General features: G+C 37.7%; 1 protein-coding gene across 3 annotated transcripts in view; it reads left to right on the top strand.

The window, feature by feature from the left end:
• The first annotated feature begins 381 nt into the window (after window positions 1-381).
• LOC149814407 (uncharacterized) overlaps window positions 382-16,728 on the top strand; it is a 49,937-nt gene continuing 33,590 nt past the window's right edge. For all 3 annotated transcript variants that reach the window (XM_089989186.1, XM_089989185.1, XM_089989184.1), the window contains exons 1-4: window positions 382-537; window positions 8,551-8,811; window positions 10,847-10,952; window positions 12,582-12,761. In XM_089989186.1, the coding sequence (XP_089845312.1) occupies window positions 499-537; window positions 8,551-8,811; window positions 10,847-10,952; window positions 12,582-12,761 (586 nt within the window). In that variant the 5' untranslated portion in view covers window positions 382-498. The remainder of the gene's footprint in view (window positions 538-8,550; window positions 8,812-10,846; window positions 10,953-12,581; window positions 12,762-16,728) is intronic.

Genomic DNA, 16,728 nt, shown 5'->3' with positions numbered 1-16,728 from the left:
ACCTTGGGCTCGTTAAGGCTAATGCTCATGGTGGATTTTCCCATCAGATGTAACCGTAGCAGGGCTTATGGCAGGGACTGTTGCTGTCGTGTGATTGCAGCACCCGAGAAGGACCCACGGTCTGACATTTCACCACGAGTCAGTGGTTCAAAAGAAATGTAGCAAGGGACAAACTAGGTATTTTTTTTTGAAGGAGGAGGCAATTGCTTACAACATCCAATGTGGCCAAACGAGCAAACTTTTTAGAGATTCTATAACAGAAACCCCCACAAGAGGCTCCCAACAAAGAAATAAATTAAATATTATATAAAAAATAAAGTAAACAAATAAAGTTTTGAAAGGGTAAAGAAATGGTGTGTGCTTAGTTGGTGTGGAGGGGAATTGTAGATGATCCATTAGAGCCAAAAGCTGACTACTCTCTCTCTCTCTCTAGCTTGATCTCCACGCTGCTCCTCTACTCCCGCCACCACCACCTCCGCCACTGTCCTCCTGTTGTTTATGAAGGATCAAGGGTGCAGCCCAACTGACCTCCACCAGGTTTATCTCATCTTTCTTGTGAATTCTTTTCGCTTGATCCTTTCTGGCCTTGATCCTTATCGAATGATTTGTGATCCCACTGTGTTTTATGAGATTTTTCTCTGGATGGGTTTGTGGGAATTCATAGGAATGCGGTGCTCTGAGTTTGTTCTTTTTTTTCCTTAAATGGTGTTTTCATTTTACTTCTTTCGTTATTTTACTTTCTCGCTTGTCGTGTGCTTGAATTTGATCGTATTTGGTTGTTGGGTAATTGGGGTTCTTGTTTTTTGATAATTGGTTTTACTTATTTCTGGGAATCTTTGTATTTTTTTTGTATGATTCTGGTGCATGGTTTATGATTTGTGAATTTAAGAATTAGTTCTTTTTTTTTGGGAAATTTTTGTGTGGTTAAGTTTGTAAAGATCTCTGAGGGTTTAATCCCCTTATTTGAAGTGTTTATGATCTGTGTGGTTCAATTTCTTATTGTTTCGATGGATCGAATGCGGCTGTAGATGGTTTGCATGATCTTCATTCGGTTTTGGGCCATGAGGGCACCTGATTTTAAGTGCAAATCAACAACGATTTGAGGAATGTGAGAGTTGCCCCTTGTGTGGTTTGAGAAACCCGGTTCCACATGAAACTGAGTCTCCTTTCCCCGTAAGAAAATGTGGGAGTTTGATAGACATTCATGTTTCAAACCATTAGCTTGTGGTTTAGTTGATGACATAACAAAGTAGTAAATTTGGACCATTTGGCGGCGCAGTAGCCTATTTTAATGTCAACACACTTATCATGTTGCCTTGTATTCTTTTGTTGTGCAGATCACGGTCTCCACATAGTCATGATAGGATGTTCTCAATCTTGTTTGCACCCCAGCTTGAGATATTTGATTCTATCAGCTGGATCAGGCTCATCAAAACTCAAGTCTGGTTCTATAGGTTGTCCTAGTCGATGAAATCTATATCCATTGACCAAATGTTTTTCTATGATTAATCAGCTTAAAATAAAAAAATATAAAGCATAAATATTCATTTTAATAACATGATATATGAATTGAATGTATATGATGCCATAAGTGTTCACTTTGCTTTCTAGGATGCAGGCGATGCTATGTGAAGTAATTTCTTGTAGCTGAAGTGATCAGCAACTCAATTTATATCTATGTAAAAAAGAGAAATAAGATAATATCATATCTTGAGTCATATAAAATATTGTCAAGGATTTAAGCAAATTACTATGAAGGAGAGACCGAATCAGTAGATGCCGTGATATTTCTTTTCAAATATTGAATTAGTCAAAAAGCGATCAGCAACCTGGTGGTACCTCTGATTATGAAGATTAACGCTATCAGGACCCACATTGAAATATCTAGGAGCAATAATTGGTAATGATGAAACTAGTATCTGTGGATCTATGTCATATAGGTGCGGGTGCGGATGCGGATGCGGATGCGATGATGCGTCACTTTAAAAAAACTTGGGTGCGGGGAGGGTATATATATATATAAATTTTTTAACAGTTTTAAGTTAACACTATGTGTATGTGTGCGCATATATATATATATAATATAGATAAAAATGGACTTGATTAGGGTTAACTGAATCTACTTTTGGATAGAAATGGACCTCAGTGTGGTTGACTTCACCTAACACAAAGGAAGTTGTGTCCAAGTGTCGCACCCGCCTGGGTGTGGGTGCGACGCATGTGTGGTGCCTTGTTAGAAGAGTCTGTGTTACATAGCTGTGGATTTATATGACGGTTCTAAATCATTCTAGTTTCTATTTATGATTTTTCATTATATATATATATATATATATATATATATATATAGAGAGAGAGAGAGAGAGAGAGAGAGAGAGGTGATGCTAATTAAGTTGGGAATGAACCCAAATGAACTGGTTCAAAAAGTCATAGTTGCAGGTGCCTTTGCGTAATTTGAACCTTTTAGTGAAACATTGTTTTTGTTCTATGAAACACGATTTCAGTGGGAAATGTGAACTTTACTGTAAAATTTGATGCACCATGGGCTATTGATTTTGTTTTAAATTTCTCTCAAAACCTGTACAAAAGTAATATATTCCTAGTCTCATACATGCTTCCAGTAAACAAACTACAGAAATCACAGTAGTAGGGTCTCATTTATAAGACGTGATACAATGTTAAAAAACTAATAGGGTCCATTCTAGTCCATTTCCAACTTGGTTGTATGTGTTAAATTATATATATATATATATATATATATATATTATATATTATTTCCTTTCTTTCTTTCTTTATTTTTTTTTGTTTAAACCATAGGTGAAAGATAGCCTACACAAGCTAGGCCTAACACAAGGCCCAATATAGATTCAGCTTAGGGGTTTATGAGAGATTGCTTGATGGACCTAAGCTAATCTTATAAGATTAAACCAGAGCCTATAGACTGAATTAGGAGAGACCAAGACCGGGCTCGACAAAACAGAAAGTATCATGGTAAGTCGTCCTTCCAAAATGGAACTTTCATGCTGGAGCATGAACTAGCATTCAAGTTGATCTATTACGACCAATGCACACACAAAGCTCTGATACCATGGAAAGATAAGGAGCCTTCAATCACGAACCAAAATGTTCATCAATATCAAGTGGACAAACACAAAGGTGTTATCTAAGGAGCACACTCACAAAACCCACAATGGGGTACACACAAGAAAGCTCACAATATAAAAAATAATATTTTATTGAATATCACAAGTATGCAAAAAGTATGTTTTGTAAAAGTATGTTTTTTTCATACTTGTGATATTCAATAAAATATTATTTTTTATATTGTGAGTTTTCTTATGTGTACCCCATTGTGGGTTTTGTGAGTGTGTTCTTTAGAGAATACCTTTGTGTTTGTCCACTTGATATTGGTGGACATTTTGGTTCGTGATTGAAGGCTCCTTGCATCTTTGCATGGTATCAGAGCTTTCTCTGGTGCTTGCTAATTTGGTGATCCGCTTCAAGAGTTCGTGTGATTGTGTGACATTCTCTTGAAGATTTTCTTGGTTCGTTGTTTCAAGTGTTTGTTGAGTTCGTTGGATCGTGTGTTTTTACTCTTCCTCTTCTACATCTATTTCTCTCTTCTTTCTCCCTTGTAAAAATTGATGACAAAGAAAGTGTTACCATCATGCCCATTAAACTTAATGATACAACTATATAACATGATTTTCTATTATGCAACACGGAGAAAAGGTTTGTGGGAATTAGTGAATGGTTCTGATCCGGAGCCTAAACTAGTCCTTACCAAGGTAAAAAGTGAAAAGGAAGTTCCTCTTTCGGATGGAGAAAAGACAAAAGCAATAGATAATTATGAGAAAAAATGAAAAGAATGGAGGATGGAGCATACCAAGACCGTGTCTTCACTCATTAACAATGTAGATATTAAAACATGCTCAAGTCTTGCAAAGTTTGAACATGCTAACAAAGCATGAGAATACCTCAAAACTATGTATTACCTTAAGAATATTTCACATGTGTGCAACTTATTAGACAAAGTTTGGACCATAAATGAGAGAAAAGTAATAAGTAATACTACAATGAGTTGTCCGAACTTTGGGAAGAATTGACTCTTCTTAAGCTAAAATGACATTCGCCCGAGGATATTGAACTCCACCAAAGCAAATTGATGTGGATCACTTTTATCAATTCATAAAGATTTTAGTAACCGAATTTGAGTCTATCAAATTGGCTCTCCTTCATAGAGAATTTTTTTTGTCTATTTGAGATACCATTGAGGAGTTAAATATGGAAGAAAATCGTCTAAAGAGATGTCTCGAAGAACGAAGATGATTCTGGTTTGGCCATTTTTAAGCTGGGATCCTACACTCGTGCTTATAGACTACCACACTTTAGGAGACAAAGAAATGAATATAACAAAAGAAAAATCATGTCATCGGTGTCATGAACTGGAGCATATTAAACCTATTTGCCCTAAGCTAAGAAGAAGAGAGGACAAAACTACATGGAAAAGAGGGCGGCTATGGTTGAAACACCTCAAGAGACTAAGGAGATGGCTATGATTGACAACTCTCAAAACACATCCATCGAAATAGACAAATCCTTATCTCAATTAGTTGAAGCTCTCTAATCTCTTCTTTAACTGGAACCACAGTCTCATCTTACTCCAACCTCAATAATTTTTTTTTGGCTTCTTGATTCTGGTGTATCTTTTCACATAACCTCAAATCATGATATTTTATCCGAATGTCATAACAACTCAAGTTTGTCAAAAGTTTTTACGGCCAATGGTACATCTCTTGAAATCGAAGGAATAAAAATTTTTGAAAAAAATCTTTCAAACTCAAAAAGGTTTTTTATCCCAAAAATTAGATGCATTCATAAATTAAATTTAAATATTTTATTCATCTCTTAAATATCCGATTATGGTTGTAATATCTTCTTCTCTTCAAATGAATGTTTGGTGCAAGATCACCAGTCGGGGAAGCTGATTGGGCAAGGCCATAGAGGAATAGGTCTCTACTATATGATTTTTTTGGAGATACCCAAAGATACTTTTTGTTGTAATGTCCAAAAATTGGATTTAAATTTGTGGTATAGAAGATTAGGACATCCAAATGTATCTAAAATCTAATATTTTTCAAATTTGAATTTTTTTTATAATATTAATGATTTTACTTGTAAAGATTGAGTTCTTGGAAAAATGAAGGGATTACCATTAAATGATAGAACATTTATTTCATCTAGACCTCTTGAGTTAGTTCATACAAATGTTTAGGGTCTAGCACCAATTTTATCAAAAGGTGGATATGCATATTACATTATATTTGTATATGACTTTGTAATGAAATATGCGAAAATACAAACAAAGGCCTCTAAGGGCTTATATGATCATAAACACAAAATGCACATGCATGTACACAAGTCCAACTAAGGGACAATACAAGAGCACTAAGACACTACACAAGCACTAAGTGCATACAAGACATTAAGGAATTAAAAAAAACACAAGAACATAAAAAATATACATTTTATTGAGCATGAATGCTTTAGAGAAGCATTAGGAAATGAAAGGGAATAAAAGCCCCTATTTATACGCATACAAGAGAGAGGAAGACCTCAATAGAGCTATTGGACTATTCCAACAACTCTATTGACTAGTCAATACTATGTTGACTAGTCAAAAAGGAACCCAACAACTCTATTTGGTATTTGACCAAATAGTCCTTATAAAAACATAACAAGACAAAATAAAAAGAATAAAGTAAAAGTACTAATGTGCCCCTAATGGACACAACCTATTACATGGATTGAAATTATCAAAATACCCCTAATAGGTATTTACCTATTATATAATTATATAATTATAAATATATATATATAACTTAACATTACTTTACTAGATATACTTGGATTTATTTAAGCATAAATCTGAAGTTTTTTCTCACTTTCAAAACTTTCATAAATTTGTTGAAAATAGGTTTGAAAATGAAATCTCTATATTTTGTACTGATTTAGAGGGATAATTTTTGTCACAAAATTTAAAAATTATCTCAACTTACATGACATCACATATCAAAGATCTTGTCCACACACTCTACAACAAAATGACTTACATAGTTACATTGTTGAAACTTCAAGAACTTTGCTTATTGCTAGCCATGTGCCTAAGGTTTTCTGGGCGGAAGTTGTCTTGGCTGTTTATCTTTTAAACAGAATCCCATCCTCTTCTTTAAAATATATTTCATTTGTTGAAAGGCTTTTTAAACTCACTCCTGATTATTCCAGATTACGAGTAAACTAACTCAGTCAAATGTTTTTCTATAGATCCATGATTGGGCATTTCTTCTTCATAATTGTATTGATTTATTTATTTGCCATGCCCACCAATTTCTAATTCTACCACCACCAATAAAGAAGCCAAGCTCAATGACGAGTTGCCACAAAACATGGGATAGGTTTAGCATCCATGTTATAGATATCAGCGATAAATTGAATTTATCTTGATGCTATCTCTTCAAATGCACACAAAAAAATGCAGAATATTCATTTTTTAATATAGTTTATCAAATTTTAATATGAACATATCATAATCATCTCAGTTTTTTTTTGTTTTAGTTTTTGGTTTACATTTCTGTGAATCCTTTTTAATTGATGTGGTTCTAAGGCAAACAACTTTTTCTTTTAAATATTCTGAGATATTTGCTTTGCCAAAAATATTTTCACAAAAGTATTTGTGGCACTAGTTAGTGTTTAACTTTCCAGCATCAGAATAGGATTTCAAGCATTGGCAGGGCATGGATTTGAATGGAGCATTGCATATGCCAATGGTATCTACTTTACTTTTCTCCAGCCATATCAACAATAGAAAATGCATGCTATGCACCGCATAAAGATCCATTCCTCTCTCTCTCTCTCTCCCTGAAATTCTGTGCAAGAATAAGATCATGATTAAGTGACACTTGACTCATTTAGGCCCATTATTAATGAAATGAGGCGGGACCACAATTATGGCCCCCAAAAGCATGACAAAACATTTTTTGTTAATTTAGAGAATAATAGACAGGGGTAGATTGGTTGAGTCAAGTTGAAATAGGCACAGTCAGGAATGATTATGTGAAACAGACACATCAAATGTCTCAAAGTAAAAATCATAAATCTTAAGACATGAAATTTTAAATGAAAGACATGCTACCAGACTGGATGATTTATCTTTTGAGTGATAGATCAAATTCGGAGGCACTTTGTTAATCTTTTGGCAATTTTCACTCTGAGAATATTAAATCTTAATACCTTTATATTGCTATTTTTAGTTCTTGTTTTTATGTTATGTCATGCAGCGGTGTTTCCCTTCTTTTAGGCTCTATTTGGGAGCTGGGCACTGCAAGGAGTTTATGGATTTGGAAAGTGAAAGTCTCCAGTTCTGTATTTGAGCGCAAATACAAAGGAGTGGACATATTAACTATGTTTCCAATTCCATAAACTACCTTCTTAACAGCTTTCTCCCAAACAACTATTACCTAAAGTGTTTGACTGCTCTAACCCAATCCTCAATTCCTGTCCCAATTACTAGCACACAAGCATATCCTTAATAACCTGTTCCTATACTTTTGCTTCCACATTTTTGGTGTTGCACTAGTGAACTGTTTGAGCAAAGTGATTTTGGTGACTAAGATCGTATAAAACCTGTTAGAAGGATGAAACAGGGTTCATCCCAGAGTTACCGGAAGCTTCTTAGATAGGTGGGAAGCCTGCTTCCCGAAAACTCGCTTCGGAAGCGTGATACTCCTCGCTTCTGAAGTTTGATGGGAATCTCGATTCTTCCACACTTCTCCTATGCTTTTCACATGCTTCATCTATTCTTCTTATATTTTTTGTCACTCTACTTTTCATGTTTTTTTTGTGTTTTCTCTCACGCTTCTCACTCACTTCCATGTGTTTTCTCTAAATTGGTTGTCATCATTTTTAGATTTTTTTAGAAATTTAATTCTTACACTAAAAAATCATGAAATTTAAGAATAGTCACTTTTATTTTAGTTTTTATTTGCATTTCATTTCTATTCCCATTCAATTCTTATATTGCTTTTTTTTATTCCTCGCTTCCCATGTCCTATACATTTTAAAATGCATCGCTTCTCGCTTCCGCTTCCCGTATCGTTTTCCGCTTCCGCTTCCTATCTGGAAACCTTGCCATAGGGAAAATTTTAAGTATTTAAAATAGTTACCTTTAACAGGCTGTAGAAGTTCATTCCTCCTTGACGTGTGAGCTACCTTTTAGATCTTAGGATGTCAACTTTTTTCCTTTTTGGACATTCTACTTACTAATTTGCTTAATCGATTCTTTTTAACGTCAGTCTGGCTGCTGTATGTCAACTCTGTATGCATTTTTTTTTTCAATTATTGAACTTACACAGTTCTGGCCACCTTTTATTTTGTTTTTTGATATGGATATTAAATGAAATGTTGAATTACTGTTGCAAAGTTTGTCAATTGATAGTTTTTGCTTTCAAGCTTAAATGCATGATGATATACTATACTTTTTCCTTCCTTTCACAGTTACCTGGTCATGCACTGGTGTCTTCTCCAATTCCTTTGCATCATCTGACACCAGGCTACACAAGCCAGTATTACCAGCACTTTGCTGCTCAAGGTCGTCCTCAGTTTGAAGGGCATTCATTTGAAGTCCCAGCTCAACATGTAGCAAGGCAGGGCCAGGCAGTTTCTGCAAGATCTTATGTACAACCTAGTTCAGTTATGGATGCCAATAAAGTCTCTGATGGGGAAGTCAGACGAGTGTCTTGTCAAGACATAAAGTTGGTATAGAACTGTTAAATTTGTCTGTCAGGATTTCTTTGTTGATAAACATAACTTTTATGATATGATCATTATGTATTAGAACCGCTCTACCTATTTACTTTTTGCATTCTTCTTGCCCTTATGCATAATTACAAAAACAATGGATCAAAAGTTAGCTGTAAGATTGGAAATGACCTTTAATATAGTTTTTTTTATGAAAGGCTTACACTTGCCTAATTTTAGTAAATGCTGCCATGCAATCCTTAGCTTCATTTGCTATGATGACCAATTCTGATGAGTTCCCTAAATTGTGTGGGAGTTGGTTAATTTAAATCTACGTCATAGGCCATGGTAAGGTTATACAAGCGTTCAGTGCAGCAAAACTGAATAGCTTCATGTCAGCTCTGCCTGCTAGGCTTCAGAAGAGGAATCTAATATCATTCATGTTATTTACAGAACGATGGTGATTTTGGTGGTATCCTCAAAATTTCTTTCATTTTGAATTCTTAAGCACTTGCTGTAGGATGATTACCTCATGGGTTTTATTTGAAAAAGTGAACATGTGTCTGTTGTCCACTTATGTGTGTGCATGTCTACTATGTAATTTCCAATTAGGATATTAAACCATGCAATTTTATCATGGTCACCACTTCAGTGTATGTGGTTTGGAATGGCTAAGCTTAACAAAGAATTATATGACTATTTGTATCATATGGTGAAATTGTAACTGGAATATGAAAAAATAAAGGAATACAACAGAAAATTACAAATATAAAATAATCATTTCAGCATGTAACAATATTTTAATAATAATAATAATAGGAAGGACGACATTGAGAAGCATAACCGAGGAGTCATCAAGTTCAGAAATCAATAAGAAGACAGTAACACAATGAACATAGTGAAGCAGAAAGCAACAAAGCTATTCTATGGATGAATCTAATCAGATTAGCCAAATATAAAACAAAAGTACAAAAAGAGAGGGGAAAGAAAATGAAAAGTTGTTTGTCAATTATTTCAAAAGTGCAGGATTATTGCCAATGAAGTAATTCATACTGCAAGGAATAAAAACATACCGGCATTCCTTTTGAAGGTTGACCTGGTGGTTTTGACTTGATCCAGTGAGAGCTCATATATCATTGTTGGAGGGGATGGGGTTCAAGAGTATGTGGATCGACTTGATAAAGAGCAATGTCATTGGTTTAGTTGGTCTCTACCAATGGTTGCAGGAGAGTTTTTCTCTCCCTTATGTCTAGGGGCCTTTTCCAAGGGATCTGTCATCCCTTTCTAGATTAACCTGGCAGCCTTGGTACTGGTCTTTGGAGATAGTTGCTAGACTCCCTAGTGATGGTGCATATTCAGTTCACTAGTGATATCCTAATCTTTATTACTACTAATTCTTATCAAATGTGCAGCAGTTGGCTCATCCTTAAGATCTTCGACCTGGCATCAGAACTTCAATCAATGAACCTAAATGTTGTTTGACAAGTATTTGAACATACCGTTATTCAATAGAGGAGAAGGGTGGTGGCATTGGGATGATAAGTGGTGGTGGGGAAGGGGAAGAAGATGGTGGAGGTGTGACATGTGAGTCCTGACTTGGCATTATATATTAGTATATTCTTGCCATAATATTCTAAAAGTGCCTCTTCAGTTTTTTAGCAATTCTATTTGTGATGTCATAAGTCATAAGATTCATAACTACCAACTTGTATCATAAAACCCGAGTACCACATTGTAGCACTAGAAGATATTCTGTTTAAATCATGACATCTTCATTGCTGCCGTGCACACTGAATTTGTACTCTTAACAGTTAATTTCTAGTTAATCTCTGATTACTTGTATGTTATTCTTGTGTGCCTGCACCTTTGGTTACTAATGCAACGGGTAGTTGGTGCAATTGTAGGCTCTCTTATATTGACAAGTAATGGTATATTTATTTTAGAAATGTAGCTTCTGCAAAGCGGCAGTCATCGGAGGCTCTTCTGTGTGTATTAGTTGCCTATGAGTTGCAGTGGATGTAATTTTTTTATTTGTTTTTTTCATTTGATGCAGGTGCAAAATCTTATAGAAAGGTGTCTGCAACTTTACATGAACCGGAAAGAAGTCATAGAAACTCTCTTGCTTCAGGCAAAAATCGAGCCTGGTTTCACGGATCTTGGTAACTGTTTGAAACTTGATAGTTGTAATAAAGTCTAATAACTTGCATTGCTGTGTTGCATAATTACTTCATGGTCATTCTCTTAATTTAATGTCTCTGTCCTGATTTATGGTGCTAAGTGAAAAGGTATCCCATGTTTTGACCACATAACAAGGGAAATCCTGTGCTCATTTTCTGCGTATTTTTATATTTCATGAATACAGTTAACTATTACTTTTCATAGTTGAAGGCGAAATCAAATTTGGCGAAATATAGAGGTTGTCTTCTGGAAAACAAGTTCAACCTGCATTGATTTGATTGCCAGCCACCAAGTAACTCTTTCCTTTTTTAAAGACGGATTATCTAAAAGGCATCTTATTTTGGTAAAGTTTTTTTCATTATTTCATGTTTTTATTGGTAAGATGAGCATTAGGGTCATGGTCTTTCTATTTGGCATGTGCTTCTGTTGTTTTCTTGAAGGCACTGTCTTGATGAATGAGGGCTTCATGTAGATTCACCTATTTTTGTGAATTCTGGTATTTATGGAGTTGGTATCTCAGATTAATGATAGAGTTCATACAGTCAATCGACTTTAACCAAGTTGGTTTCTGTCTTGTCCAACTCCTGCACTCTTTGCTCTCTATTCTAGAGCTTGACACCTTGGATCTAGTGAAAGAAGTCCTAGAGTTGGCTAGTTCTGACATGCTTGTAGTCCTATGTTGGATTTTTAGGAAAATGTTGAAGATACATAGTTTTATGTTAAATGATCTCTCAATCAACTTAGATGAGAAATTATCGTCCGTAATTGTCATGGTCTGTCAGACTATATCCTTACCAAATGAAGATTTTGATAGTGAGAATACCAGATATTTAAAGCTAACCAAGAGATGAGAGCTATTTATGTCCTTGAATATCTATGTTTGACCATAACAAATTGACTTTTAATCATTTCTTATTTTGCTGAAACCACATGGTAAGTCTAGTATTTTGTTCTAGTTCCTTATATTTTTTTAACTTTAAATCTAAAAGAAACGGTCGATTGATTTTCAACATATTTCCACAAGTTTTTTTGTGCAGAGCTTTTTTTTTCTTTTTCGGATAGGCAAGCTAAGGGATGACCCCTCTGAGCCCAAGACCCCTAGGTCATGATAGTGTGACCTAACCATCCAGCTGTCCGTTGTCCTTGTATAAGTTGACAACAATATTCCAAGTGTATCAGTAGTCTGCATCGAGTCTTGGGGACAAGATGACCGGTAAAGACCATTACTGAAACTTTCATATTTTGTTGGATAAGTGCTGTGCTGCCCATTACTGCTAGAAGTTTATCATGAGTTGGTATTTTTATGGAGGGAGTACCATTTCTTTTTTGTAATTTAAATGTATGGTTGAGTTCATCTTTTACTCCTTATCAGTTATTATTCTAAAAACTTGGCAGTGTAGATGCTGGTTTTCATACTTTGGCCTAAGAATTATTCATCTGAAGCTTTGTCATGATGCAGACAAGTATGAACATAAAAGGGATATTATCCAAATAGTACAATGGAACATTTAATAGGATATTGCTTTTTCCATCAATTAGAAGCTTTTTTTCTTTATTTGTCCTTGAGGCCCTTTCTCTAAGAATCATTTACTTGTTTACTCATTTTCCAGTCTGGAAAAAACTTGAGGACGAGAATAAAGAATTCTTCAAAGCATACCATGTCCGGCTTATGGTGAAAAACCAGATTATGATTTTCAATAAGCTGCTTCAGGAGCAGGTTGATCTCTTGCAGAAGATGTGTCCATCTAGAGTATCTTCTGTACCTATTTCCAATGGATCTCATACTACATGTAAGTCACTTTTGCAGTTGCAGTGTTCATTCTTTTTTTCATCATATGTTATACATTTCAATCAATCCTAATCAGCTGTCTAAATATTTAATTATACCGATTCGTTTAACTTGCCTGTTTTGCATGACTGTTGATGGTAGAGTATTATATCTTTGATCACGCAGCATTGTATCATTTACTGAGGAAAATGAATAATATGCTAGAGTTTCAGTTATTAAAGCTTTACCATTAAGTACTCTAACAATGTGACATTGATGTGTGTGTGTGTGTGTGTGCGCGCGTGTATGACTGCCAATACACGGATACACTAATGGTTTCTGATGCAGCGGAGATCGGAAACCTGACGCACTTGGGTGCCGACGTTAGGTGCACGACCACCACGAGCGTCCAACGCGCAGAAGTGAATAAACAAAGGAACGAAATAAAGAAGAAAGTGCTCTAGCTATCCGATATACGTAATCAATTATTGAAATTGTGCACAGGAAGGGAAACAACAGGAAACGCATAACGGCTGCAGAAAACCATGACAAAGAAAAGAAAAAAAACGAATAATCAATCTTCGAACTGTCTACGTAAACCTAAGGCTCGGGTATTTGTAGGCTGAGCGATGGATTTGGATCTCGGGTCCAGTACCCAGACCCGAGAAGAAATCGACGTCCACCAACGTGCTGGGTCGCTGCTGTCTTGCGTGCTTCAGACCTTTGCCCGTCTGGAATAGGTACGCAGAGGTACGTCCCTAAGTCGCGGGGTCGTGCTCGATGTCGGATTCATCACCTGGGTCCGATCATCTATCCCATTGCTGCAGGGAGCCCATGCCACTCTTGGGTCGTTCGGTAGAGGTCCGGCATGTTCCTGCTCTGCATCATTCTCCCCTAGTTGGGAAGAAGTCGCCTTTGACGACTTATTATCACCACAATATGTATATAGATTAGATACATTGAAGATAGGCGAAATGCGCCAGTCTTTGGGCAAATCAAGGAGGTAGGCATTTCGACCCAGTCGTCGGAGGATCTTGAAAGGACCATGTTTCTTGGGGCTCAACTTATCATAAGTACCAACTGGGAAACACTCAGGACGTAGGTAGACCCGTACTAACTGACCCACTTGAAACTGGACATCACGACGGCCTTGGTCCACAAAAGCTTTGTAAGCTTCATAATTTTTAACGAGTTTGGCTCGCACCTGTCGGTGAATATCTCACATATACTCTACAACATCAAAGGCATCTGGGGTCGGGTCTTGGAGGCTAGTTATGGGTGCTAGATCAACTACATGCGTCGGTGAACACCCATAGACTACTTGAAAAGGGGTTTTGCCTGTGGACCGGTTTATGGAACTATTGTAGGCAAACTCGGCTTGCGGCAAGACTAGGTCCCATGTTTTGACATTCTCTCCCACGAGGCTCCTCAGTAAGTTCCCTAAGGTGTGATTCACAATCTCTGTTTGGCCATCGGTTTGCGGGTGGTATGCACTACTAAACTGGAGCTTGGTTTTCAATAAGGCCCACAAGGATTTTCAAAAATGACTCATGAATCGAGTGTCATGATCTGACCTGATCGAGTGAGGCAACCCATGGAAATGTGCCACGTCCTTGAAGTAGTATGAGGCTACTAGAGAGGCGTCTGTGGTTTGCTTACACGGGACAAAAATAACCATTTTGGAAAGCCGGTCAACCACCACTAATATCGAGTCAAATCGTCGTGAGGTCTTGGGAAGGCCCACTATGAAGTCCATAGAGACGTGCTCTCATAGGCGCTCAGGGATGGGTAACAGTGTGTAGAGACTACTGTTTTGACGACGACCTTTAGAAACTTGACACACTCGGCAACATTGGACAAACTTAACATCTTTACGCATTTTGGGCCAAAAGTAGCGTTCATCTAACAGCGCAAACGTCTTATCATGTCCAAAATGCCCAGCTAGTCCCCTTTCGTGTAACTCCGAGATTAACTGTAGCCTAAGAGAGAATGCCGACACACAACTTATTACCCCGAAAGAGGTAACCGTTATGTATAGTGAACCGTGGGTCTGCCGTGCTGGTGGAGGAGAGACACCCTTCCCAGACTTGCTGAAAATTAGGGTCCGTCGGGTACAACTCCTTGCATTGCTCAAACCCAATCACTTGCACAGACATATTCATTAAAAGACTATTTTTCCTACTGAGTGCGTCAACTACCTTGTTGAGAGTACCCGATTGATGACGAATCGTAAAAGTGTACTCTTGCAAGAAGCTGATCCACTTAGCGTGCCTCGCACTCAACTTATTTTGACTGTTTAAGTATTTCAGCGCCTCATGATCCGTGTACAAGACGAACTCCTTATAAATGAGATAATGCCTCTAGTAACGAAGGGCTTGTACGACGGCATAAAACTCGACATCATAAGTAGAGTACTGATGTCTTGCCTGAGTCAGCTTTTCACTAAAGAAAGCAATAGGTCTGTGGTTCTGACTCAGGACGGCGCCAATCCCAACTTTAGAGGCATCACATTCAACTTCAAAAACCGAGTTAAAATCAGGAAGTGCTAGAGCGGGGCACTAGTCATTTTCTCTTTGATGAGCGTGAAAGCCTTGCCCGCCGCCGAGGTCCAATGGAAGTTAGCACCCTTTAGACATTCTGTGATAGGGGTCATGAGGGTGCTAAAATTCCTAACAAAATGACGGTAGAAGGTAGCCAACCCATGGAAGCTACGGATCTCCCCTATAGTCCGTGGGGTAGGCCATTCTACAATCGCTAGGACTTTGGCGAGATCGGCCTTCACTCCATCAGACGACACAATAAAACCCAGGAACACCACGCTTGACGTCACGAATTCACACTTTTTGGCATTCACATAAAGTTTCTCTTTCCTCAAAATCTCTAAGACTTGATGCAAATGACTCAAATGATCAGACAAAGAGGAACTGTAAACCAAGATGTCGTCGAAATAAACAACGACAAATCGTCCGATACAAGGACACAACACTTGAGTCATCATGTTCATGAAAGTACTTGGAGCATTCGACAACCCAAAGGGCAGGACTAACCACTCGTACAGCCCATCACGTGTCTTGAATGCCGTTTTTCACTCATCCCCTTCCCGGATACGAACCTGGTGGTACCCGCTTTTTAAATCAATTTTCGAAAAAATGGAGGCACCGGCTATCATATCAAACATATCATCCAATCGGGGAATAGGAAAACAGTATTTGACGGTGATACGATTGATTGCTCGACTATCGACACACATTCGCATGGACCCATCTTTCTTTGGGGTGAGCAGGGCTGGTACTGCGCAAGGACTAACACTCTCACGAATGAAGCCCTTTTGCAATAGCTCTTGGACCTGTCTCAACAACTCAGCATGCTCTGATGGGTTGGTAAGTTTGGTAGACTCGACCCGGGGACAAACTCGATGGCATGCTGCACCACCCTCATCGAAGGTAGGCCATCGGGAAGGTCGGCTGGCATGATATCACGGAACTCTTCTATAAGGGGCGCGACTTCCGCGGGAACGGGCGGTGACATACTCATAACCGGTTTGGCCACCAGGGCATAGCAATAACCTTCCCCCTACAGTGACTCCAGGTCCGGTAGGATAGGCCCGCGAGCCGGGGAACTCGCTCGAGCTTATCTATGGTGGGAAAACCCGTCTCCTTGATAGGAAGTAGGATTATTTTATGCCCTTTGAAAACAAATGAGTATGTGTTCCTACGGCCATCGTGAATAGTTTTACAATCAAATTGCCAGGGACGTCCCAAAAGAATATGACAGGCACTCATAGGGGCCACGTCACACCACACTTGATCGTGATAATGCTCTCCCATTGAGAATCTGATTAGACATCGTTGGGTGATGGGTACTTCATTTCCCCTTTTGAACCACGCCATCTTGTATGGTTGAGCCAGTTTTTCCGTTTTCAAATTGAGGGTGGACACGGCATTTTCAGATTTCACAAGCTCCAGTGTCAATGATGACATCACTGTAAT

This window comes from Nuphar pumila, chromosome 15 (assembly GCF_984573655.1).
Source record: "Nuphar pumila chromosome 15, dmNupPumi1.hap1.1, whole genome shotgun sequence".
In the NCBI taxonomy this organism is placed as follows: domain Eukaryota; kingdom Viridiplantae; phylum Streptophyta; class Magnoliopsida; order Nymphaeales; family Nymphaeaceae; genus Nuphar; species Nuphar pumila.
The sequence above is the reverse complement of the archived record's forward strand: the minus strand, read 5'-3'. Positions and strand labels throughout refer to the sequence as shown.